This window comes from Vanessa cardui, chromosome 5 (assembly GCF_905220365.1).
Source record: "Vanessa cardui chromosome 5, ilVanCard2.1, whole genome shotgun sequence".
Taxonomy (NCBI): domain Eukaryota; kingdom Metazoa; phylum Arthropoda; class Insecta; order Lepidoptera; family Nymphalidae; genus Vanessa; species Vanessa cardui.
In genome coordinates, this window is record NC_061127.1 from 5292799 (window position 1) to 5320474 (window position 27676).

The 27676-nt window shown below is 37.0% G+C and overlaps 2 protein-coding genes across 2 annotated transcripts in view; one reads left to right on the forward strand and one right to left on the reverse strand.

The window, feature by feature from the left end:
- The window catches only part of LOC124529655 (extracellular serine/threonine protein CG31145), an 81643-nt gene that overhangs the window by 22545 nt on the left and 31422 nt on the right, over window positions 1-27676 (forward strand). The gene's annotated exons all lie outside the window — the stretch shown is intronic.
- On the reverse strand, window positions 21750-24688 carry LOC124529795. The gene is made up of 4 exons (XM_047103711.1): window positions 22978-24688; window positions 22491-22927; window positions 21841-22167; window positions 21750-21773 (listed from the first exon to the last, which is right to left on the reverse strand). The coding sequence occupies exons 1-4, from the start codon at window positions 24686-24688 to the stop codon at window positions 21750-21752; spliced, it is 2499 nt and encodes an 832-aa protein (XP_046959667.1).

A 27676-nucleotide genomic window follows, 5' to 3' on the forward strand; every position in this document is an offset into this window, starting at 1 on the left:
GTTTTCTAGGTATATAACTTAGGTGCCTATTATTATATTTTCTTCCTTCTTTCATTCATTTATTGGGAATACACGCTATACAATACACCCTTTTAATACCTATCTTCATTACCAGTTCTCTTAATTTCCAATCTCACGGACTAATTTAATTGTATCTTCACTAGGTACAATAGTCACAGCTTTGTAAAGTAACAGCATGTAAATTTCCCACTGCTGGGCTAAGGCCTCCTCTTCTTTTGAGGAGAAGGTTTGGAACATATTCCACCACGCTGTTCCAATGCGGGTTGGTGGAATGCACATGTGGCAGAATTTCGATGAAATTAGACACATGCAGGTTTCCTCACGATGTTTTCCTTCACCGCCGATCACGAGATGAATTACACAAAAAGCACAATTAAGCCCACATATGCAGTGGTGCGTGCTGGGATTGAACCCGAAGTCATGGGTTAAGATGAACGCGTTCTTACCACTGGCCCATCTCAAGCTTTATAACATATAATAAAAATATAATTTGTAATAGATACGTCTTCAGTTTCAAAAATGAATTACATCGTTAATATAATAGTGTATCAAAAATCTATAAACTCAATTTCAATAGACGGTAATCGATACTTTGAATAAAAACCAATCATCTTTGTTTGTGCGCTAGGTCAAATAATATTCCTAGAAAAGATGTTTTACTCGTTACGGCTTGTTTTGAGAATTTCCATTTAATATTAATATAAAATTTTAATAATTTTAAGCAATATATATATATACTTAAAACGATTTTTAATATTTTCAATATAAAAATAAGTAAATGAATTCATTCCAATAATAAAATCGAAAAATTATTTCATAATTAAAAAAAAAAAACTTCAAAAAACATAACTGAAACTTAAGTTAATTGGTAAAGTTATATCATTGGTATATTTATGACGTGCACAAGATTGCATTGTAAATGAACACAAGTTGAACATTCTACATACCTGTATTTTTTTAAGTCGGCAAATATTACCTGTATTCTTTTAAGTTTATTGCTTAGACAAATAATCCTACCGTTTCATTGGAAAGTTAGTGATTACACGTATGAGTGCGCTACGATAATGCTTGTACCTTCGCCGTCACTGTTTTCTACTTGAAATTGACTCGTTTCGAACGCTGTAAGGTATTTTTATGGTTTACCTCATTAATTCGAAAAACATCACTAAAAGCGACGTATTGAATCTTAAATTTCTATCACGTCTATGTATAACGTGTTCTTTAATAAATATATTAACATATTTATGATTATTCTTAACATTTTCATACGTCATATCTCTTTATGGGTGTATCTCACGAACTTAGCTGTTATATTAATATTCTAATATTAATAATATGTCATCAATGATGATTTCAAAGAAGGAGGAAGAAAAGAGGTATACTATATATAATCATGTGAACACTCTCTTAACCTCACAATTGGATGGGAAGACAATACCACGTGACCAGAAACAGATGATGCGCAGGACTAACGAGGCAATGGAAATTTCCTATCTCCAGGTTAATACTGAGTATTCCTGTACAGAAAAAAACCTATTAAGTTTTATACGCCTGACCTGGAATTCGGGATATACAGCTTTATATGCTAGCTACTGTTTGCGTATATTCTTATCAATATTTTAATACAGTTTTTGCCTGTGGCATCACTAGTGTTTCAGTGGTTTGTCGCCAGGTACTATTTACAATATGCCTTCATAAACTATAGCCTATGTATCATTGTGATTTATAAGCTATATTATTGTAAAGTTTCATTAAAATCATTCGGTATATTTTTGAGAGAAAGCGCAACAAACATCCATTCATATGAACGTTTGCCTTTATATTAGTAATTTATAGAAAGGAGCTTCTGTGTAAAATTTGAAGCTTATAAGAAAGACAGGCTACTTTTGGCGTTATCTATTTGATATTTAGTAAGAAAGAAAATAACACCGTTAAAATATTCTTATTTTTTGAAAGATAATGTAATAATAATTAAACATATTTAAATATTAAATAGTTTGAAAAAAGTTAATGAGTATAATTGTGTTATAAAACGTCAGTATAATAAATACACTGGATATCACGAGCGCAATCATCATTTACCAAGTTACGCAAGCCGTAAGAAATAAGTGGATGGCGAGTAGATGGATGCAGATACTCATACTGTAAGTGCAACCTTGACCGACAGCTCCGTTTTGTAAACATGTATCGAATAATGAGAGAATATTAAAAATAGTGACAATTTTTATTTATTCTACCGCCAAATAACAGTACTCAGTATTGTTGTGTTCCGGTTTGAAGGGTGACTGAGCCAGTGTAACTACAGGCACAAGGGACATAGCATCTTAGTTCCCAAGGCTGGTGGCGCATTGACGATGTAATGAATAGTTAATATTTCTTACAGCTTCATTGTCTATGGGTGATGGTGACCACTTACCATCAGGTGGCCCATATGCTCGTCCACAAACCTATAACATAAAAAAAAAATTAAAATCGTTAAATAATTCCTCACTCTTCTATTTGAATATGGTCTATGTTTCATTTCCAAACTATATAACGGAACGTAGGAGCTATTTTGTTTGATTTTAATTATGTAAATCACTTCCCACTTTCCGATTGTGAAACTTGAACTCTAAGGATAATATCAAATGTAAACAGCAAAGGGTTCTTATTGGAGGAGTTAATAGTTCTCGCTTCTATAATAATAATTTGATGATCATGTCCTCTGTCGAATTCGGAGTCGATTACGGCGACTATTCTCAACAGAGAATTTGCTGGATACGTATATCACAGGGCACAATAGTTCAAGTGTGCGGAAACATGTAGGAATAATAAAATCGTAATAAATACATTATGTTCTAATTGTTATAATAGTAGTACAATATGATAACTATTTAGTAAAAATACAATAACATAGCAAACTTGAAATGGTTAAGAAGAATAGGCCCCCTTGGTATTTACTCTTAATCAAAGTCAAAGTGAAAATATACCTTATTCAAGTAGGCTTTTAAATCGACAACAAACAGACTATTTCTAATAAAGAAGGGTTGGGAATGTGGATTCTACTGAGAAGAATCGGCAAGAAGCTCATCAGTTACTTTTTTTCCAGATTTAACGTACAAGGTTATATCAGTTAAATATACTTATGTATGTATGTATTATATCTTGTCTGGAAATGAACAAGTATTAGCTTCACGCTTTTTTTATCATCTATATAATTTGTTATTGAATGATATAAATTTTTTTAGTAATGTATTTTCAGCAAAGTTTTTCTTTAAAGGGTTGGTTTCGAGTAATTAATTAGTACCTACTAATATTAAGATCTCTCCATATTCATACGGCCCGTCTGAAACAAAAACAGACAACCGTATACTCTTCGACCGACAGTTTCCCGAAACAAAGTTTTGGTATGTCTATAATAGTTTTGCCAATGTTGTCAGCGAAAACGTCCAGACCAATTCTCTTTCCTACTACATTGATATAAATCTACGTACTCTTAACTATGTTAACCCTTTTTGGGAAATTTTAAAAGTTACAATATATCGTATATAGATATTACTGAAGAATCCTCTCTGAAATCGTAAACATTGTTAAAGATGCCACAGTCTGAAATGTCCAGGTTCAAATGCCAAATCTTCAATATAATAGATTTCAATAATATAACGTTCTTAAAATTGATATAATTAAAAAATTCTAACGTTTTATCTTTCTATCACAAACATAAGTCAATTTACCGCCAATCGAAAATGTAAGCAAGCGAGTAACATAGGGTTGTCATTAACGAAATATTAAAAATAGGACAATATTTAAATGTAATAATATAAATATAAAATAATAAATAATAAATTATAAAACTTAATTTTTGTTCAACAATTTTATTAACTCAAATGCTGACACAGCTGATAGGTATTTTAATTTAATAAAACTTATGGAATATTATATAGATAAATATTTCAGACGGCACATTGAATATGTTTTTTTTTTAATTATTAATAGTAAACTTTAATTTTCTATCAAAATTATTTTGAGCAATATTTAATAAGCTAATATAGCCCTAGCACATAATCGCGTGCTGTAGATTTTCCGCTTCCTATGCGTTAACAACGAGCGTGCAAATGTGAGCATCAACACGCAATAACTTGTATATTATTAATATACTTTGTATTATAGGTGAAAGTAAGTTTGTTTGTCTCGTTTTAAGTTTCAATTCTCTTAAAAGAACTATTTTGGGGACATCGAACGCGTAATAAGTTACCACTTACATCACTATTTGTGCCCATAATATTATACTGCAATACGATAATTCCGAGTAATCTTCTTCAACGGTAGAATAAAATTTTGTGATTGAGTGAATGAATGAATGTTATGATGAGTGGTTACTGATTCAACAGAATTGAATAGTTGATAGGATTAGTTAATTACGTCCATCATTCCTAGTTACGTATAATATAATATCGTATTTTAATATTACTACCTTAACAGGTACAGAGGAGATAATTTTATGTGTAAGACTGATTATTATAGCTCTTTCTACCTGATTTAACATATATTTTCATTACTAATTATTTCTCTGAAACTACTATTAAACATAAATTAACGATATATGTTGTAATTTATTATTAACAATTACCAAACAATAAATGTTCACTTAATAATTAATAAAGAATTAATGAGCTCACAATTCACAAAAACAAGTTTTATTTATTTTAATATGATAAAAAAATGTCAAGAATGAATGCAATATTAAATTACATATTTTGATATAAATTATTTTATTTATATTGTTATTTACTGAGTGTTTATTATTGTTTCATTGGATATGTAGTTGTATATTAACAAAAATAAAATTTCAGTTCTTTAAATATTAAAGTTAATTTAATACTAGTAAAATCGAGGCAGTCTTGCCTCTACATATATAATATACAAACTATCACGGCGATTGCTTGAGCGGTACAAAACTTGATATTCAGCAAAGACATCTAGCGACGACTCACGTCAAAGAGTGTGTCTGTAAATAAAAGTATTGTTATGAAAAAATACATGTGGATATGTTTGGGCTTTGATGGTTATAGACCAAAAAGTATTAAGTCCAAGTAGAAGTTTTAATCTTAAACAGATACTATCAACGTCTATTTTATCTACATAGTATGAAACAAAGTCGCTTCCGTCCGTATTAACGATTAGATCTTTTAAAGTACGTAACGGATATTAATGCGGTTATAATCAATAAACAGTGTTTCAACAAAGTTTAATGTACGATATGAGAACAGTATAAAAGAGTAAAGTTATTTTTTTTGTTATTTTTTTTGCTATTTGAAAGAGCCGGGTCTAGGTATTGCTATGTATATATAATATAAATATATAGACGCAATGTACTTGGACATTGTCAAAAACTTACGACGTATACAAATATAACAATCAAAAGAGCTAATATAACGGGTAGTTAAACGAGATGTGTCTATAAAAATATGGTACGTGTAAAATAATAATGTACACGCACTAAAATGTTTTATCGTTTTCATTATATATCGGAACTTGGACGCTATCATCTAACTTATTATGGTCAGACAACGTCTTTACGAAGGACGTAAACGGAACGCCGTAAACGAATGTTAAGAAACGATTTATTCTTCAAAATAACTGAATGAAAACTATAAAAAATTATAGATACCTTATTGAAAAAAAAAACAATGTGACATAAGAATAATCATTTATTTATACAAGAAGCTACTATCCAATATACTAGAACATTTCCATAATACTGCAGAAATATCATAGCTGAGATGGACCAGTGGTTAGAACACGCGATCTTAACCGATGATTTCGGGTTCAAACCTAGGCAAGCATCAATATATATATGTGCTTAATTTGTGTTTATAATTCATCTCGTGCTCGGTGGTGAAGGAAAACATCGTGAGGAAACTTGCATGTTTCAAATTTCATCGAAATTCTGCCACATGTGTATTTCACCAACCCGCATTGGAACAGCGTGGTAGAATATGTTGCATACCCTCTGGAAGAGGAGACCTTACCTCAGCAGTGGGAAATGTACAGGCTGTTACTTTAATTTACTGCAGAAATATCATATGTAGGTAAACTTATGTGAAATTAAATAAAAATCGATTGTCAATAAAGAAATATTGCAGACTCTACGTTTACAAATGTCGCCTACTCAAAACATACGTCGAAACGAGCTTTTATTTATCTAAAGCCAGTTAAAAAACTAAAAAGAATGTTGTATGTACAAATTAAAATAGCGCTGAGGACTTATAAATCGGTAATTAACTTCCCTCGTAAACCTATTTTATCGAAACTAATCATATTCATGCAGCGTATTATTTCTTGGCCATCGACCGTGTAAACTCAGATTTCACGGTGACACATAAAACTGTAAAATTTATAGCTCATACAAAAAGCTATATTTTTATTTTTACAATTTCATTTTTATTTTCATCAATAAACGCGTTATTGCGTAAATATATGTGTAACAGAAAAAAACTTTACGATTGATTCTTGTATTATTTTATATCTACATGATTTTTATGTATAAATAATTTGTCATTTAATATAAAATATATGTTTTAAAGAGGTTGTACATGCGTATTCAATATAATATAAAAAAATGGAGTCTTGAAAAGATTTTTTAAATTCCAATGAATTAATAATGAAGCAAAAGATAAACAAATATTATTTTCGAGTGAAAATATACAGTTGGTACAAATTGATATCTATCAACAACCATTTTGTTTGCGATGGCTTTTGTTTCATACTAATGATCGCACGTGACGTTTTGAATATGTTTGCTTGGAGTGTGGGACGAAAAAATCCAAACAGTCTATGCATACGACATTATAGTATTTTTAATCAATTTAATTATTTATTACCTGTTTGTATTGGTTTATAATAATATTCTTTGTTTGTAATATTGACACGGAGATATAAAAAAGCACCTTTTTATTTACGACCACAATTTTCGTCGCGTGATCTAAATATTCGATTAACTCAGCATGCGATTAATTGCGTTTTTTCTCATGTTTCTTATTTGAATGAATCAACACTCGATTTCATTGTGTGCTATATCTAAATTTGTAGAGATTAAAATTTACTTGGTGTTTGGCGATGTTAGGAATGGTAATTCCTAACTGCGCTAAAAGTATAGGAGAAATAACTACATTATGAAAGGAATGAACTTACCTAGACCATAGATGTATATTTTATTATTATAAATGCGAAAGTAACTTTGTCGTCTGTCTATCACTCTTAAGCGCTGAACCCAACTTCCAAGAAAGGACATAGGCTTTTTTGCCTAATACATGACAACCAACACCATGAAACTGATTATATATACATATAAATATTGCAAAATATACCGAATGAGAAATCAGATGGTTTATTAAAATATAACATTGTTTATGGTCGTCACAATACATGAACATCGTCGACAGGGCGCTGACACCTGTAGCCACGCATGCCAAATATCATATGATATATTTCTCATTTAATTGCACATCAATTCATTACAATTGTCGTTTGATATGATTATGTCGTATCCAATTAATTGAACAATGTAAGCTTAATTGTATTATTGTTTGAATCTGAATCATATGATAGGTGATTTAAAACCGCATTTTGTGAAGCTAGAACCCATTTTATTATTTGTCTGTAATAAATTGTAGTTTACCCGCCGCGGCTTCGCACGCGTGTAATTTATTAATAAAGAAAATCAGAAGTGCATTTAACATGAAAAACATTAAGTGGATATAGTTATTTTATATAAGTAGGAAGTAATTTTATTGTAAAAAATATATCAAAATTTGATTAAGGTTTATATATTCATATTTGGGGTAATTTTAACATCTATGGTCAAAATTTTAATGTTACAGCCAGTTCATAGCAACACTTTTTTATTTTATACAATCGGCTAAATCTATAAAATATTCACTTGAATTATATAATGTAATGGACAAATTTTATCTATACTAAACGTCTAAGGATAAATAATTGATTGGAAACATGACTAAGCATAAACCAATAGTTTTTATTAATCTGTAATAGATAAAAATAGTTACATATTATGACTTTGCTGACATGGGCTTTACTGTTTGCCTTACAATTGTCTAATACATTATTTTGATGTAATTCGTGTGGTGTGATTAGCCACGTAAGTGTGCGTAAAAAGTAACGGAAATATTTAAACACCATAGCTCTTTCTCAAAACGCTTTCTTCTCGAACTTCAACGAATTTGAATCTTATCCAAATCCGTTGAGTTGTCTAAAACGAGTTAGTAGAGTAGTTTACTTAAAACTTTAAACCATTTTTTTTAATATTTTTGGGAAAATATATAAACAAAATACCTCTAATTAGGATTACTACCAATAACATATACATATTCAAAACCATCTAATGATCAATAGATTTAAAATTTAGGTGGTCGTGGTCGGCGGTGCGCCCACCACTATCACCTACTGTTGCTTCTGCACATCAATGATTTTTTGCAAATCACTAACCTTCAGTGCTATGCAGGCGACAGTTTCATAGACACCTTATACACTGGTCATACTATTATTGAGTCTTTCTTGAACAAGTCTCAGACTGGGAGCGGTTCTAATTAAACCCCAAAAATTCACAGGTATGAGCTATAACCGCTAAAATGTCACCATTTGTTTTATCTCCGCGATTTGAGCACATTCATATTGCTGTCACAGCTAATATCGAAATACTTGGTTTTATGTTTCGTACCTCGTTAAGTACCTTTCATTACTCCTGGCTGCTAAATTACAACTTTGGAAATCACATCAGTATTTGAAAGTTCATCCAAACTACCAAGATATTCAAAAATAAGCAACAGCATGGTCATTAAGGCATCTCCTGCCTCACAGTTCTAATTTGTCAAAACACCTTATTCCCTCGGAGATTTTTTCGAACCGACTCGACTTGGGGACTTTCAAGAAAAAGCCTACATACTTCTTAGGGGCCAGCCAAGCCTTCACGGGTGTTTCAGATGTCTATGGACAGTGGTAACTTACCATCAGAAGAGGCTCCTGCGCGTTTGCCGCCTATACTATAACAATAAAAACTATGCCTTTCGTGATGTATACGAACCCTACAGGAAGTGAGTACGAGATCAACTACTACTTTAGGTAAATAATGACTGAAGTATTTAAGAATGTACTAGTTAGATAAAAAAATCTTATCAATATGTTTCACAAGAGCGTAAATATAAAAAGTTTTTCTGATACCGAATTCCTCACGATGTTATTTTAACCACGAAACAAAAAACAAATTGAGTACTTACAAATAAAATTCATGCCTGTATCTTTTGTATCTGGAATACTGGATAGATTTTTATTTATTCAGCGAAAATAAACTTTAATTCACCGACACTACTTAAATTTATCTAATCGACGCCAGTTGTCTATATAATTCACTTTGTTTTAAGTAAAAATATGGATCAGAAAAATAAAATGAAGAAGAAACTACGAATAAAATATACCTATGAAATCTTTATCTATGCTATAATTTAGAGAGACAAGGTTCGTCTATTGAGCAATTTACTAATTAAATATAAAACTAATTATAAATTTGTAATATATTTTGATAACATTCCGTCTTATTACTATATATTAATTGTTGTTTACATGCCGGAGGTAATGCCCGAATTATTCCGTTTATAAATGTAGTTCTAGGTCAACACCTCCAAACGCATTGGATTAAGGCCAATTCACATAAATTAATACCTATCTCAGTTTAGGCACGTGTTTATCAATATGTAAACTATGTGTAGAAAGGTTTATAATACTATTATTGTATATAACGCGAGTCATCATAATGTCTTTCGTATTACGTGTATAAAATACAATAAATAAAATAAAATATGTATAGTACGACACAACTTGTCGCATCGGCAAAATTCGTAAAACCGATCACATCCGAATTAAGTAGGCTATCCCAAATTATCAATGTTTATTTCTCACGCGAATATGATCTTTGCACAAATGTAATAACTTGTAATATCATATGACCTAATATATTCGTCAATTTGACGCGTAAATTTACATGCACTTGCTTTCTCTGACGCGTGAATCTATAGTGACGAATAGCGTCGAATGGCGCGATAGGGAGCTATTTCTATTGGTTGTGTAAATCGGCAGTAATCGGTTTTATTTTCATTCCATTGGATTTTCCGATGATTCCATCTAATTTGTGTCTTACTGTAACTATATTAATCGAATGTTATATAGGCTACTAGTAGTCGCCCGCGGCTTCGCTCGCGTTTTCGCGTTAGGATGATTGGTTGCCACGTGTCAGGCAACAATGAAGCCTATGTCCTTTCTTGAAGTTCAAGTTTGCTTCATACAATATTTCAAATTCAGTTCAGCGGTTTGGTCGTGAAAGGCGACAGACAGACAGACAAAATTACTTCCACATTTATAATATTAATAATATAGATTTTCGGATCAAAATATAAATACTTTTTAATCACGTAGCCTTTTTTAATTAATTTATGAAGCCACCGCACAGCTTGGAATGTAGATTCCTCGGAGAAGGACATACAAGAAACTAATTAGTTTTCTTTTCTACCTCTTTTTATACATTTATATTGATTAAATTGAAACATTTTTTTCTACTTAAGTTCTCATTTTTGAATAGAGATGTTTCAGTGCTATGGTGCTATTCTCAAAATAAATTTGAGAAGATTCGACAATTATTGGAGTATTTATAATTATTTTATGAATTATAAATATATTTTATATGAATTATAAATTAATTCATGCCTAATTTGTGTTTATAATTCATCTCGTGCTCGGCGGTGAAGGAAAACATCGTGAGGAAACCTGTATGTGTCTAACTGAATAGGAATTCTGCCACATGTGTATTCCATCAACTTGCATTGGAACAGCGTGGTGGAATATGTTCCGAACCTCCTCCTCAAAGGGAGAGGAGGCCTTAGCCCAGCAGTGGGAAATTTACAGGCTGCAGTTTTTATGCTGCAATAGTTATATCCTGTATAAAAATCCACCAACATAATCTTAATTTTTTTATTATCTATATTTTTATTATAATAACTACTTAGTTTCACGCTGTTAATCAATTGCACTCTAGTTCTTGCAACAGAACTATTAAAATTAAATTTGCCCTGACCATCTTTGCTACTATTAAAGGTAATAATAAAGTTTGGCGTTGTAAAGAAAGTTACAACGAAGCGAACATTAACCTATTCCTCACAATCACCATCGTATAAAATTAAGTGAACATAATACTTTATTGGAGTAGTTTCCAATCAGGATAATAAAAACGACATTTTAGGAAAATTAAACGAAGAGCTACCATTGGTTTGAAATCTATACCGAAAAGATACGGTCAAAAGAAAATCGAAAATAAATTAGGTACTTTCATGCCCATAATACCTGAATTATTGTATTATTCAGGACTAAAGAACAATAATTGTAAATTTGATTTATCTTGTGTATTTTTTGGCAATTCTTTTCACTAAAATTTCTTTTCAGAGACCACCGTCTCCAACGACTACAGTTAAAATATTAACAATGGAAAATGATTGAACAAGATATGGAAATAACATAAGAAATGCTTAAATCTCTTATTTATTTTATACTCCTTTTATATGAAAATAATTTTCAAGTAGGTTTTTTATATTGTGTTGATATATGCAGTTCTGACATAATGAAGGTAATTTGAAACGTTTGCGGAATAGGAAGGCGTATCTGTCAATATGGGTTTAAAATATCTCGCCAACGAAACCAGATTTGAAAGATATTTATAACCGATACGTGATAGTCGCGTTTGTAATCACGTGTTCTGTGTTGATTGAAACATATATGTTTGTTTCACTTACTCCTGTTAATATTAAATATATCTTCCTCTCTCCCATGACATTCATACCGTTTAATATTTTCTATGGCTTCTAGGAATGCCATGTGATCACGTTATGTTAAAGTCGCATAGAAAAATTAATTACAGCAACTAAAATTATTTATATACTAGTTATTGCCCGCGGCTTCGCTCGCGTTTTAGAGTATTGGTTGTTATGTGTTAGGCAAGATGTCTATGTCTTTTCCTGGAGTTCCAGTTTGTTTCATACCAAATTTCAACAAATTCGGTTCAGCGGTTTGGTCGTGAAAGATCGACAGACCGACAGAGGTACTTTCACATTTATAATATATAGATATAACGATAATAAACACACTATGTACTTTCTTATTTACATTCAGGTATATAGTCAACTTTTAATGCTTTGTATTGCTTGTTTATTCCGTGGTAACATGGATGTTGAATATTATGGAGGTAGAGATTATATTTGCTAATAGAATTTTGTTTTTCCAGAATAAATTCCCTGAGGTATATTTAGTACCTATAACCGTCTAGTATGTTTATAATTATATTGAATTCTATTAAAACCCGACAAATGACTCCAGTGATATATCAAGCAGTCGAGCACAGAAATTTACGTGTAGCGTATGTGTTATTAAACGATTTTTTATTTTATCTGTTATCGAGAAGTTATAGCTGTCATGGTCATGAACGGAAGGTTCACACTCCACGCCTCCACTGATCTTCTGATCTGACTTCATTTAACTCCAAACTTTCTGTCTTACTTAACTATTTTGTTTTAAGATTGCATTGTAATAAAGTTTTTTTTTCATCCCTTGACACTCGATTGCTCATCTTGCACCACCGATGATATCTATAATGATATTGAATATAAATAATATAACTATATAAATGACTAGCGACCCGCCCCGGCTTCGCACGGGTCAATGCTGATACTAAATAAACTACAGATTTTCTCTTGGTTCTTTAGTATCTTGACCGTACATCATGTACAAAAAACTTCCTCTCCAATCGTTCTATCTATTAAATAACTCGCATCAAAATCTGTTGAGTAATTTGAAAGATCTGATTATACATTGGGACAGACAGCGGTAAGCGACTTTGTTTTATACTATGTAATAATGATGACTATGATTTTCATTGTCGTTAACAAAAATAAAGGTGACAACACTCAAACGAATTAAGAATTAGTTATCTCAAGATATAATGCAAATATTGATAAGACCACATAGAGCGTATTTGGTATTTCTACTATTATTAAATACATAAAATTTATCTTTTTCATTTCATGTAGGGTTATGGGTAAAAATATTAATCACTGCCAATGTAAGGAGTGTTGTTTATAACTTATGCAGACGTGTTGGCGCAGCCCTATCACGGAGTACGTTAAAATAATTTTCCGAACAGAAATAGAAGAATCGAGCGTATAATATAGTAAGGTGACGATAAATGACTATTTATGTACATATAACATATGTTCTCGTATACACAATAATATTTTTCCAAAATATAATATGTGCCTGGTTGCGCAGTACTGGATACTTGTGACTAATTTCTTACGGCCAATTCAAATTGTCACCAACTGAATCAACAATGTAAATAACAATTAAAATGTTTAATATATATCTTGGAAAAAAACCAGAATCGTGGCCTTAGTCATTTTAACTAATATTAACTATGTGTAGATAATATTAGTACAAATAACTAAGACTATATATTCTGTGCTAATATTATAAATGTTTGAAATTTGTTTGTGTGTAATGTAACAAAATTAATGACCCGAATAAAAAAAATCACTGGTATTAATCTACTATACTCCTGTTTTATTTATAATTTTCATTTGTAGGGCGGGTCGCTAGTTTCATGTTCGAGTATTTTTCGTATATTTTAACCAAGTTAGCTGAACCTGCAACTTTCAGCCTCCGAAATTCATAAAACTTACAGCACCCAAACCCTTCAATTTACTTCAAGGGGTGAATCCAAACAGTAGTTTGTACCCGGGGAATTTAAAATACATACTATTTCTACACCAAATTTCATCAAAATTTATTCAGCGGTTTAAGCGTTACGAGGTAACTCTTAACAGAGTTACTTTCGCATTTATAATATTTGCAGACATAAGTTTATTTTTATTTTATACATTGTTGTAAATATAACAATACATTGCCTTTGACTTTAGAATACTTAACGAACACCCATGGTCCGTATGTGTTTTCTATTTTAATGTTTTGCAAATAAATGTACTTTTTTTAAATATAAGCTAGCCCTTGAGTGTTATTACACCTAATGGAAAATGAAAATACAGTCTAAGGCTGCGCTTGCCTAGAGGCTAGAAGATGCTTATTCTAGACTTGAAGATACCCATATTGTGTTCGTTTTTATAGAATAGATTGGCGGACGAGCATATGGGCCACCTGATGGTAAGTGGTCACCATCACCCCTAGACAATGACACTGTACGAAATGATAACTATTCCTTATATCGTCAATGCGCCACCAAACTTGGGAACTAAGATGCTATGTCCCTTGTGCCTGTAGTTACACTGGCTCACTCACCCTTCAAACCGGAACACAACAATACTGTGTACTGTTGTTTAGCGGTAGAATATCTGATGAGTGGGTGGTACCTACCCAGGCGGGCTTGTACAAATCCCTACCACCAAGTAAAAGTATGGTGGAGAATACGAAAGTTGGCAGGGTATTTGGGACATTAGCGGTTCGTATCAGAAATGAGAAAACGTTAAGAAACAAAAAGAGTTGAGAGGCAGGCGGAACAATTAAACAGAATAAAAATAATAGTTCTAAAAACAGAACATTACCAAGATCCGAAACATGTTTTTATTTTTTATTTAAATAGTTATCGAACAATAAGTTATTTACATTTTCACATATAATCGCAATTGTTAAAATAATTGTTTATATTTTATTAAAATGTTTTCGATACTGATAATTTGCATTAAAATAAAGGATTGAAATGTTCCGGTCTTTAACAGTTTACAATAAAAACTATTGTTACATAAATATTACAAAAAGTAAAGATGCGTGTAATGCAATCGAGAATTCTATTATTCTATTGAATTGGAAGAAAATTTAGCATTTGAACATGACAAAGAATACATTGTAATATGTGAGTATTTTGAATATGTCATGCTCGTTAGAGTGACGTAATTATTTGTGAGATCAGTCCGAACGTTTGTTACGGACACGTACGGTGTAAATGTTTAATAGAATGTTTGAATAGACAATATTTTTGCTGTCGGTACTCGTATTAAGTCGGGAAATAAACAAACAGTCACGTACTAATTTTATACATTGTACGTATTTTTGTTGTATCTTGTACATAAGAATGTACCTATATAAAAAATTAAAATACATTCAAAAATATATTTGTCAAATACGTATACAATGACATTGGTTTTGTGTGAGATACGGTGTTATTATCAAAAACAAATTGAATCAGCGTGAGATTATTTTTAGAAAATTGCTAAAAGCAATTTGATTCTACATTCCGAAATCAAAGATCGTAGCTTAAGAAAGAAAGTAAACAACGCATATGGAATACGATAGCAATCGTCATAGTGCGCCTGTCCGCCGTGACACATACTCGCAGCTATTCACAACAATGTTATACCGAATAATTCTGTGAATTTAAATTGCACGATCTCATTTTGGGTGTTTTCTCTAAATTCCCTTAGCGTGACATTGATAAAGATCGCCGTTTTACATGGTTACATCCGTGAAACTGGAAGTGACTGTTATTTGTATGCAGCGCGGCCGGCGTCTACTGCATGGCTTATTAAACGTCTGACACACTTGTAGATACACGATTTAGATATCAATGATATAAATTTAATTCCTTAGTCTTGTTTATTGTATTTGATACACACTATAGTTTCGTATATTTTTAGACTGAATTTAATACTCATTTGAGATAACATACAATTTTGGTTTTATAAACTATAATTTTAACTTTGTCTGCAATGGTCTAATTATATGTAAATTACAAACACATTTTAAATTTAAATATGCGAATGTTATCTTAAGTTTAGGTGCAGTATTTTTTGTATAATTACTATCATAAAAATCGTACAACCTAGATTAAATTGAACATAATAATTTATCTAGTATATTATCTTTTATTAGATATATGCTATGACATACATATTAACATCCTAATGCTCGTAGGAGTATATTTTTATTAACATACCATTAAATGAAGGTTCTTTTTTTCTGTTAAAAGATTTGACTTTGATTCTGTTACCAGTCACCCAACGACCCGCCGTCACCTAATTACGTGTAACCCATTGTGAAACTGTCAATGTCAACTTTACACCAAGGTGGGATTTTTTTACTATCACAATTGTCAATATGTTATTGAAGAATTTAAAATTAATAAAGTTTAGATATAAAGAATAGAATATTTATGGAAAAAAGACAAAAGACAATTTTATAATGGAAAATGCTATTTTAGTTTGGTAATATCCTCATATTCTTGAATTACGTTAGGCAGTTTATTAAATAACTGTGTTCCTTCAAACAAAATATACTTTTGACTGATGATTATGTGGTTCTCGCTATAAGTAATCGAAGTTTATTAATAATATATAAATATTCCTTATTAAATTGAGCTGAATGCCTTTGGGTGACAATTTAGATCAAATAAAGATATATTACATTTGCAGCGCTTTTGTTTACATTATATCATAATAATTTGAAATTAACTGTAGCTCCTTAATTGCTTTTAAACAATTTAATATCGATTTTTCTGGTCCAGATGAATAGCTCGAAACTTTATTTCTTGACTGGAAGCGTTTAAAAATAAATGAAAGAAGCGAGGTTAAAAAGTATACTTGGACTGAATCAGTCAGTCAAGAGTGGGGAATAAGCTAAGCTGAAAGAACCTCATTTCCGCCGTTTATTCAATACATTTCATTTAAATTTCTTAGACCGTTTAAGAGATGGCTGAGTGGTTTAATTTCTCACATTGACTCCGCACGTGGGATAAGACCAAGAAACGCTTTTATCTTCTATAGGATAATTTATAGGTTAAGTGAATTGATGACATTCCTTTCACTATATTAGATTCTATTCACTTTTGTTTTAACTTATTTTTAAATATAGTGAAATTTTAGGTACATTATAATAGAAACAGCTTTAATACGCACATAACTGTATATAAAAAATAACTTTCTTTAATTAACTGACTCAGTCATTAATAATAGGCTATTTGACAATGCGAAAAATAAATTGTAAATTATTGTAATCAGTGTATATTATGAGTTTATACTTAATTTATTCAAAAATCAATAAATAAAAATGCAAATTTTCAAACGTTTGTCACGTGACACAAAACGCTCCTTATTGGCCGGGCTTATGATGAAGACATTTTCTTGTAAACCTTGCTTTTCTACTATATGTGCCACAGTTTAAAATACAGCAAAGTGACGTCACCGACCCCATTGCAGCGCCATATTGTTCAAGTAGCGTTTTCGCGCGTTATATAAATATGGAATTTTTCATATGATATTTTTCGGCAAATATGTACTAGAAATAAAAAATCAACTTTTACTGGGTTCCTTAACATCTATTAAATAATATAAAATGGATTTTAAAAACCAGTCAAATAGCCTATTAAAGTGACAGCACTTATAAAGTAAAAAGACGTCTCGTTTCGCACTACAGGGAATTTGTATTGACTGTTGATTTTGTATTAGCTTTTGTTGCTTCACTATGTTCCGCTTGCCTTTTTACTTTAAATTTGGAGTTAACTTCCATATTATTATTTAATTTTATGTAAAAAAAAGGATTTAGCAAAATTTTGACTTTAAATTCGCTCCGATGGCATCGATTTTACATTCATGAAGTAACACACTTAACACATACGTTTTTAGAAACAGTCAATACTGACGTGTTAAAAACATACATGCATACGTGTTAAATAATAAAATATTAAAAATTAATTTTGATAGAGTGCTGTTATACAATATGCTAAATTTATTATAAATGAATTAGATATACTTAACTGCATCGCTTTTTGGGTTTGCATGTCTACATCATACTTCTCCTGTGATATTTAATGGCTGCCAGAAAATGGATTAAGCCGTTTTACAAAAAAATTGCTATACAATTTTTAAGCAAGTAAAGCTTACATAATGTCGCGTAATCGTCGTGATCATCGAATTTGATAACGTTTAATATTTTTAAAGCAACTAGTTTATTCGCGCGGTTTTCCCATTAAACATAAGTTGCTTTTCTTAAGTTATAGGGTATATAATGTCATATTTGTGAATAAATGGATCAACAAACGCAAAAAAAGATTTTTAAATGAGAGTATAATATATTCTTCTTTTAATTTTGATAGTATCGACATAATTTAGCACAGATTAAATCATGTTAAACTGTACTATTGTACTGTTTTAATGACACGGGTACAATATTTTTATTTTTAACAATATACGTTTGGGTTGACCTAAATAATATTTTGTTCTTTGCAGCGTATACTCGTACATATCTACGTTACTACCGTCCCGTCCTCTACAGTCCGGTTGGAACACAACAATTTAGTCATTAACTATCTTGTGGGCAGGTAATTTGTCCTTCCGTCATTTGAGGGCCAATTTAGTTGTTATCCTAAAATAAGCAATTATAAATTTATTTATAACGACTGATAATTCCCTACCGAATTCAAAAACTTTTATCAGCTAATATAATTGAATTGACGGCTCATTATTTGAACATTAATATTGAACAAAAATTTGAGGAAAGGCAATTTGTTATGCACTCTTGTGGAGGATGATTTTATTTGCAATCATAGTTTTATTAAAATAATTTCACCAAAAACAAATACTGTGTTAATTGATGTATCATTGTGATCGTTGTTTTTGACTTCATTGAAGCCCGCTGAGAAAGGGATTTTAAATACGGAAAGAAAAATATAACGAAAAAAAAAAATACTAAATGTTATACTCATATTTGAAATTAGAATTCAAATCAAGATAATTTTGTAGATATTGAAATAGCAACGAGTAGTGCTGAAACCCGCGATGTACACAACGCCAAACAAATGCTGAATGATTAAATTATTTATTCCTCGTAGGTATTTCAATAAATATCAGAATATGTGACATCGAGGTAGTTCGTTAATAATAATTACCTGCTTGGACTAACATACTTAAATTTGCAAAGCAAATGAAACACGAGTCGTTTCTATTTTATTAAATGTCTAAGCAATTTACTTTGGCAAGTTTAGTATAATTCAATAATTTATCATACGAACCTTGCTTTTATTAATTTATATGCAGTGTTCGATTTGTAGTTACACAATTCTAAATTTTAAAGGTTACTTACTAGATAACTTTCATGTTTAATATTTGAAGTATTGCTAGGGATAAGGATAGAGATTATGCATTACCCATATCCTTTAATGTTATTGGCTGACAATGTGTATCCAACACTTCATGATGATCGGTTGATTAAGATGTGATCGTATATCAAACAAATTCACCTTCGTTTGTAATATACCTCTCCATAGTGACTTCGCTTGAAATAAATAATAAACAGTCACAAAACGTTTTTACCGTAATGTATATATATAGTCTTTTTTTTTTTTTTTTTCTTTCTTTTTTTTTTTTTTACGCTGGAAAAACGCTTTGCGCGCTTCCCCCACGTGATGGAAAGTGGGGGGGTGTGTGGGACTCCCCGGTTTCCTGAACGCCTAGTGCGCCCAGGTCCACCGGGTTTACCCACTAAAAAACCAGCGGTACCCTCTCCGTCTTTCGGAGGGCGCCACGGGATCGCTTACGCATGCTACCGTGACGCCCTGACGGTCGGCCCGCCTATGCGGCCCTCCAATACCTAGAGGGGGTTCCCAGGGTACTGAGACCCCCCTGGTCCCTGCGGCGCCTATTGGGGCGGGAGGAGAAAGTGCGCGTAGCGCCTCTTCCTCCTCCCCGGTCTTCTACGGCGGAGCGGGTCTGCAGCGGCGTCCTCTTCCCGCTCCCGCTCCGCAGCTTCCTTCTGCGACATCACGCTTTCGCAGAAGGAGCGCATCTCCGACCAACACGTCTCGCTGCCGAGCATTTCATTGACGATGCTCGACAGCGAGAGGTCTCCGCCCATAGACGCCGCCAAGGAGTGCCTCTGAGGCCCCCACGCGGCACACTCACTCAGGGTGTGGTGCGCCGTGTCTACTGGCGCACCACACTCGTGGCAGGAGGGTGACACCTCCCGCCGCGCTATTCCGTGCAGGTACTTACCGAAGCATCCGTGCCCGGTAAGTACCTGCGTCATCCTGAAGGTGAGCGTGCCCTTCTTCCTCGCGACCCAACGACTCAAGTGGGGACGTATCGCCTCCACTGTCGCCAGGCCCGCCGTTGGTGACCCCAGGTCCTCCTGCCATCGGGCGATCAGGGCTTGCTGGGCTAGAGCCCTGATCCGCCCGACCTCCGCCGACCCTGGACGGACGCCGCGGTTCCTCGCCTCAACCCGGAACCGGTACACCTCCGCGAGCACCTCTGCCTGGAGCTCCCAGGGCGGATCGCCCGCGAGAAGTGTCGCCGCAGTCCACGACACCGTACGGTACCCTCTGACGCCTCTCACCGCTATGACCCTCTGCGGCTTCCGCAGAAGGGCCCGATTGTCAGCGGTGAGGGCGTCGATCCAGATCGGGGCACCGTACAGCGCCATCGACCTCACTACGCCGGAGTACAGACGCCGGCATAGCGATCCCGGCCCCCCCACATTCGGAAGGAGGCGGCCGAGAGCGGCGGCGGCGTTGATGAGCCTCGGGCCGAGGTGCACAAAGTGCTGCCCAAAGCTCCATCGACCGTCCAGGATGAGGCCCAGATACTTCATCTGGGCCTGTACCTTGATCACCGTCCCCCGGACGGTGATGCTCGCCCCTCGTGGGGGTCCCTTCCGAGGACCGTGGAATAGGAGGGCCTCCGTTTTAGATATGGAGACCCTCAGGCCCAGCATTCCCATACGGTCCACGGTGAGGGCCGTTCCGACCTCGGCAAGGCGAGCCGCCTCCCGAAAGTCCCGCCCAGTCGCCGTGACGAGGGTGTCGTCGGCGTAGCACAACACCCCCATCCCGGGTAGGACGGGAGCTCGTAGGAGCCAGTCGAAACCGACGTTCCACAGAATTGGGCCGAGAACCGACCCCTGTGGAACGCCGCAGCCTACCCGATGCCGGACCAACCTCCCGTCGACCCCCGCCCAGAGGACCTCCCTGTCCTGGAGGTACGCCTCCAGCAACCTCCTCAGATAGGTCGGTACCCCATGGTATCGGAGTGCCTCCCGTATCGTCTCGAAAGGGAGACTGTTGAAGGCGTTCGCCACGTCAAGCGACACCGCCAGGACGACCTGCCCCCGGGCCACCGCTTCCGTCGTCCGAGTCTTCAGGGCGTCCAGGGCGTCGACCGTCGACCAGCCCGCCCTGAACCCGAACTGAGCCTCTGAAAGACCCGGACCGACCTCCTCGAGGTGCTGAACGAGACGGGCTGCGAGAATCTTCTCGAAAAGTTTTCCCGTCTCGTTCAGCAGTACTATTGGCCTGTATGCTGAGGGGGAATCTAACGGCCGACCTTCCTTCGGCAACAGGACCAATTTCCCTTCTTTCCAAGGCCTCGGAAACTGCCCGCTGCACAGACACTCGTCGAACAGCTCCCGAAGCCTTACACCTAGGAATTCCAGGGCGTCGCACAGAACACGCCCTGGAACCCCGTCCGGACCCGGCGCCGTGTTCTTGGCCCTCAGACGACTGAGAGCCATCTCCATCTCCCGCTCCGTGATCAGTGGTGGAGCCACTGCGTCTTCGATCACGGAGCGGGGAGCCATCTGCGGAGGGACATGCTCGCCTGGATGGAGTTCCCCAACCAGGCGTAGGAGGAGTTCCGGTGTCATCGTCTCGGTGACGGGGGCGCCTTGATTGCGGAATTTCCCGCGTACACCGCGGTACGGGCGCCCCCACGGATCTCGATTGAGACCCGCTAGAAGCTCCTCCCTGGCCTTTTCCTTGGCCTTGCTTATCGCCAGCTGCAGATCTTTTTTCAACTGACGATAAGCGTCCAGCATCCGTCCCTCCAGTTCCATGTCGAGACCGTTGCGCCTTCGACATCGGACGTAGGCCCTTCGCGCCCGGCAGCACGACGCCCGCAGGTCGGCGATTTCGGGCGACCACCAATAGACGTGCCGGCGCGGAACCCTGCGCCGGGTCCGAGGCATGGCCGCATCGCAGACCTCCTTGAGGGAACTGCGCATGCAGCCCGCCAGCTCCTCAGCGCTGGCGCCCTCCCTCCTCCCCGCGGAACCCCATCGCTGCACAATGGCGGCCTCCTTGACCAGCTCTCGATCGACCTGGCCGAGAGACCACCTCGGCAGCGTGGTCGGTACCCTCTGGGGTTCCGCCGGCCTGCGAGAGGTGGAGATCTCGAATCGGATGTATCGGTGATCCGATAGGGTCTCCACCTCCTCCTCCACTCTCCAATCGAGCACTCTGCGTGCTATTGCAGGGGTGGCGAACGAGACGTCCACCACGGAACCCCCCTGATGGCGCACGCAGGTTTGAACCTGCCCCCTGTTGAGAAGGGACAGGTCGGAGAGCAGGGCCCACACCTGGCCCTCCCTCGCGGGTTCGTGACGGGGTTGCCCCAGGCACGCGACTTCGCGTTGAGGTCTCCGAGAGCCATTATCGGTTTCGGCGACTGCCTGGCCACCGCAGCTCTGACTAAGCCGAGATATGTCTCGAACTCAACCAGGCTGCGGTTAGGGGAGAAGTACGTACCGACGACGACGTATTCCCCCCACCCCACCACTACGTAGCCCGAGCTCCTCTCGATGAGTGAGAGGGGGGGCCCCGTTCCGCTTCTCGTGAGGACCACCACGGTGTCGTCCGAGTCCCCAAGCCAATGAGGCAGGGGAGGGACGAAATAGGGCTCACAGGCCACCGCCAGGTCTACCTGCCACTCCGCCATCGACTGCAGCAGCAGGTCCTGCGCTCCGGCGGCGTGGTTTACATTCGCTTGGAGGAAACTCAGTTGTCCGTGCATTTTTTGGTTCGTTGAGCTTCCTCCGATGCCTGACGGCTACATTCACTTGCGGCGGTCCTGGTTCCTTGGACCGACTTGCCTTTCGTGTGGGGAGGGTTGCAGTCCTTTCCACCCATCGAATGCCCTGAGGGCCTTCCAGCCTCTGCACAAACTGCGCAATGAGCTGCTGCAAAGCAAGTCGGTGCCAGGTGTCCTGCACCTCCACACCTGTAGCACAGCGAACTCCTGTCGACTTTTGACGGGCAGAGGGCTCTCGTGTGCCCGAGACCAAAGCACCGAAAACAGCGAAGAGGTTGCTGCTCCAGGACCCTGACCCTAGCAGAGCTCCATCCCACTAGGAGCCTTCCGTTGGTGGCCAGGGTCTTAGCCGCCACCGTTGGGCACTTCACAGTAGCCATGCCCACTCCCGCAGGACCAATGCCGACAGTCCCGACCCGGACAGAGTCAACTTGGCAATTACCAACCCTGGCTATGGCTGCGGCCAGCTTGGTCTTTGTGACGGAGTCGTCCAGCCCCGTGATCCTCAACTCAGTCATCCTCACTGGTAGAACGACGTTGGCCACTCCATCCAAGGCGACGCGGAGCTTATCGGCCAGACGCCCAGCCTGCTCCTGGCTTTGCGACTTGGGCAGCTCCAGGACCCTAGCGCCGGTGGCAGCGCGGCGAATTTTTATGCCCTCCCCAATGCCTAGCTGCGCCAGGTCAACGCTTTGCTCGGCCTTTTCTAGCACCTGAGCGTACGTCACTCCCTTCACCTCTGCCTCAGGCTGCAGCGAGATGATTACGGCCGCGGTGCGGGGCATGGATATTTTGCCCTTCTTCGGAGCTACCGTCAGGGTGGTTGTGGGTTTGCTTGCGACTGGTGGGGAAGGTTTCTTCTTTTTCCCTTTTCGGACAACAGTGGCCCAACTTTCTTCCTGTCCCGTACCAGCCTGGGCTGAAGGGGCGGGCGTTCTAGCTGGTGGTGGTACCGTTGCAGCTGAAGTTGTCCTGCTACTTTTGGCCTGCTTCTGCTTTTTAGGAGCAGAAGCCGTGAGTGGCGACGAGGGTCTCGGTGCGTCCAGCTCTTCAGTTGCAGCTAGTGGGCTGCTTACTCTAGGGGGAGGGAGTCTGGCGTCCAGCATCGCATCGATCGAGATCGTGATGAACTCTCTTAGTTCATCAATAATTTCAACGCTGGATGGCGTGGCCGTAGAAGGCCCACTCAAAGCCGTCATGGCCGCCCTCATGTCGGCGAACTCCCTCCTGTGAGCCTTCAGTTCCTCTTTGAGGTTTTCGACCTCCCGGCGAAGGCGACTATTGTCCGCCTGCAGACGCCGTGTCTCTTCTGCCTCGGTGCGAGAAGAGAGGACCTCGACTATCGCCTGTAGGGCGGCCGCAGATTCCTTGAGGCTTTTAATATAGCCGAACTTGAGGTTGCCCGACTTTTTAGCAACTGTGAGGATAGCGGCTACGTTGCGCGCCGCCTCCGCCTGCAATTCATCCGCTCCGAGCGTCGCCGGGTCTGCCATGTTGTTTGTCACCGACGATGACGGCACTACTGCGTCCTTCCCTTCCGTTGGTGCCTTTTTAAAGGCACGGCTACGGAGGGCCCTCTCGAAGGCAACTTCCCGTTCCTCCTCCTCCTTTCGCTTTAATTCGGCCCGAGCTCGGGTGAGGCCGTTATCTTTATTTTTGCCACGGCGGTGGGCAACGGGTCTTGCCGTCTTTCCTCCTTCGCTTCCGGTGTCGGAGTCGTCGGTCTCCAGCGATCGATGTTTTCCGACAGAGGCCTCTGATGCGGTCTCCATCTCCGAATCCATCCAAATCTACCAAATCTAGTCAGACAAGATTATCCCACACGACAGGTACGATCCATAGGTTCTGATAATGTTATGTCATTTTTGTGTGAGATTCATCCGCGTGAGAAGAAAATGACTATATTAAAAAATCAAAGTTAGCCTAATGTGCAACCGAAACGAGCGTTAGATTTGGGAAAATTGGAACAAAATTTTATAAATCCCTGTACAAGGTCATCTGAATTGATATACCAAATGACAACTGGGAGGGTGTGGGGGGCTTTTTTCCGATTTCCCGAGTGGAAATCGAGAAAACGGGTACGGGGCGATGATCTGGGGGTGGATCCGAGTAGGATTCACGAAAAAAAAGCGGTCAAAATCGAACAAAATTTTTATATGAAAATATTTAATACTACGTAACGGGTAGGACTTAGCGAAATTATTATAGAAAAATTTAAAAGTAAAAAAGTGAAAAAATTATGAAATTAAACGATTAAATTAGTTAATATAAATAAAAATAAGACGAAAATGTGTAGTGAGAAAATGCGATATCTCTAATATTTTAGAAAATAGCAAGCCTGTAAGGAGACCGTGTTTCGATCGCTTAGGTAACCTCGGTTTTGAGGGTGGGTGTCTTTTCCGATTTCCCGAGTGGAAATCGAGAAAACGGGTACGGGGCGATGATCTGGGGGTGGATCCGAGTAGGATTCACGAAAAAAAAGCGGTCAAAATCGAACAAAATTTTTATATGAAAATATTTAATACTACGTAACGGGTAGGACTTAGCGAAATTATTATAGAAAAATTTAAAAGTAAAAAAGTGAAAAAATTATGAAATTAAACGATTAAATTAGTTAATATAAATAAAAATAAGACGAAAATGTGTAGTGAGAAAATGCGATATCTCTAATATTTTAGAAAATAGCAAGCCTGTAAGGAGACCGTGTTTCGATCGCTTAGGTAACCTCGGTTTTGAGGGTGGGTGTCTTTTCCGATTTCCCGAGTGGAAATCGAGAAAACGAGTACGGGGCGATGATCTGGGGGTGGATCCGAGTAGGATTCACGAAAAAAAGCGGTCAAAATCGAACAAAATTTTTATATGAAAATATTTAATACTACGTAACGGGTAGGACTTAGCGAAATTATTATAGAAAAATTTAAAAGTAAAAAAGTGAAAAAAATTATGAAATTAAACGATTAAATTAGTTAATATAAACAAAAATAAGACGAAAATGTGTAGTGAGAAAATGCGATATCTCTAATATTTTAGAAAATAGCAAGCCTGTCGTATATATATAGTCTATTACAATCAAGTGTCATGATTTTTTAAATATAATTATAAAATTTTAATTGAAATATTAATATTTAGTACGGTTTTGATTTTTAAATAAGTTTTTTTTCATTGAAATAACATTTATTAGTATGATTATTGATTCGGTTATCGACACCGTATAGTGGGACTCCCGTCAGTTCCTCTCGTGGCGTGGTATGGCGAGCTGGTACTGCCTGGCACGAGAAAAACAAAAGGCGGTTGATTTTGAACGGGGAGTGGAGAAGAAAGCTAGATTCGTGGTTGAGCGGTAAAAGTATAAAATTAATATGCAATAAGCGGATAAATAATATATGTATCGATTGGTAAAGTAATATATTGACATAAATTAATGTTATGTGAGTAGTTTTATTAAACAAGGAAGGAATGAATGAAGATAAACAAACCAAGGATTTACGTATTCCACACGATTTTCTAATAGCTCAGCTTGTACACAACACAGTTCTTATTGAACTTAACTACTTAAATCCACTTTATTTTCAAAGTACCGATAGTAGTTTTGTAATCCTTGACGCGATTTTTTCGCAAATCCATATCAAATATTACAGATTATTGAAGTTGTCAACCAATGATATCGTGTCAAATCTGTGTCTAAAGTTGTTTCTTTGGCTTTTGCCCTTTTGAGGTTGGAATAAACTAAATATTTAATACTTAATGCGGTGCAAACCAATAATACTCCCAGTCTGTCAAAAAATGCACGTAATGTACTAAGTACATGTATTCAAGTAAAACATTATGACCTTTGGAAAGTGTCAACGCTCCACATCCTCTGATGAACACCATAGATTTAGTTAATTCATGTATTTTAAAACAATTGCACTTCCTTTATTGCTTTTATATTACGTCATGATGTAGTTATTCTGGTACATAATAAATATACATAACAGATGCTGCGCAGGCGTCGGAAATCTGTCATTCAGGATGCGCCGCATATAATGGATATAATGAAATGATAATGAAGGCAGGTGTCCTTACACCTTTACTGAGTGCTCGTTGATATTTTAAATGTAATGTTTAACGTATGAATGTAATAAACAAATAAAATTACTTCACTAAAGAATTAAAGAAAAAAATATTATTTAATTGAATGATTGTAATGCTTAATCGTAATCTTCGCTTGAAGATATAATGTCCAGAAAATATTTTAATCCATACTGGTACAACAATAGTTTTAGAGTATTCATCATTGGCAATCCATATTCGTCCAATGCTGGACAAAGGTTTCTTCAAATGCACGCTTCTGTGCTCTTTCTTCGGCTACTCGCATCCAGCTCCTGCCAGCCGTCTTGCGCAAATCATCATTCCACCATGCCTGAAGACGTCCTACACTACGTTTGCTAAAACGAGGTCTCCACTCCCTTTAAGTGTTAACAGATTAAAATGCATGTCATAAAGTAAATTTATGTATAAAGGAAATAATTAATTTAAATTACTTAATTGATAATTTAAATTTGGAATCGCAATTTTCATAAGAACAAAGCCGCAAGAAATTGCTGTAGTGAATTTATTTTAATCGCATAGCAGAAACACTATGTCCATATTAAAATTCCTGATATGGATCTTGTTTAAAATGTACAAGGTTATCGATACATGTAACGAGTTTCGTAATTTCATCTGTTGTATGGAAGTCGATAACTTGTATTAATTAATTTTAACTTTATAAAAATATA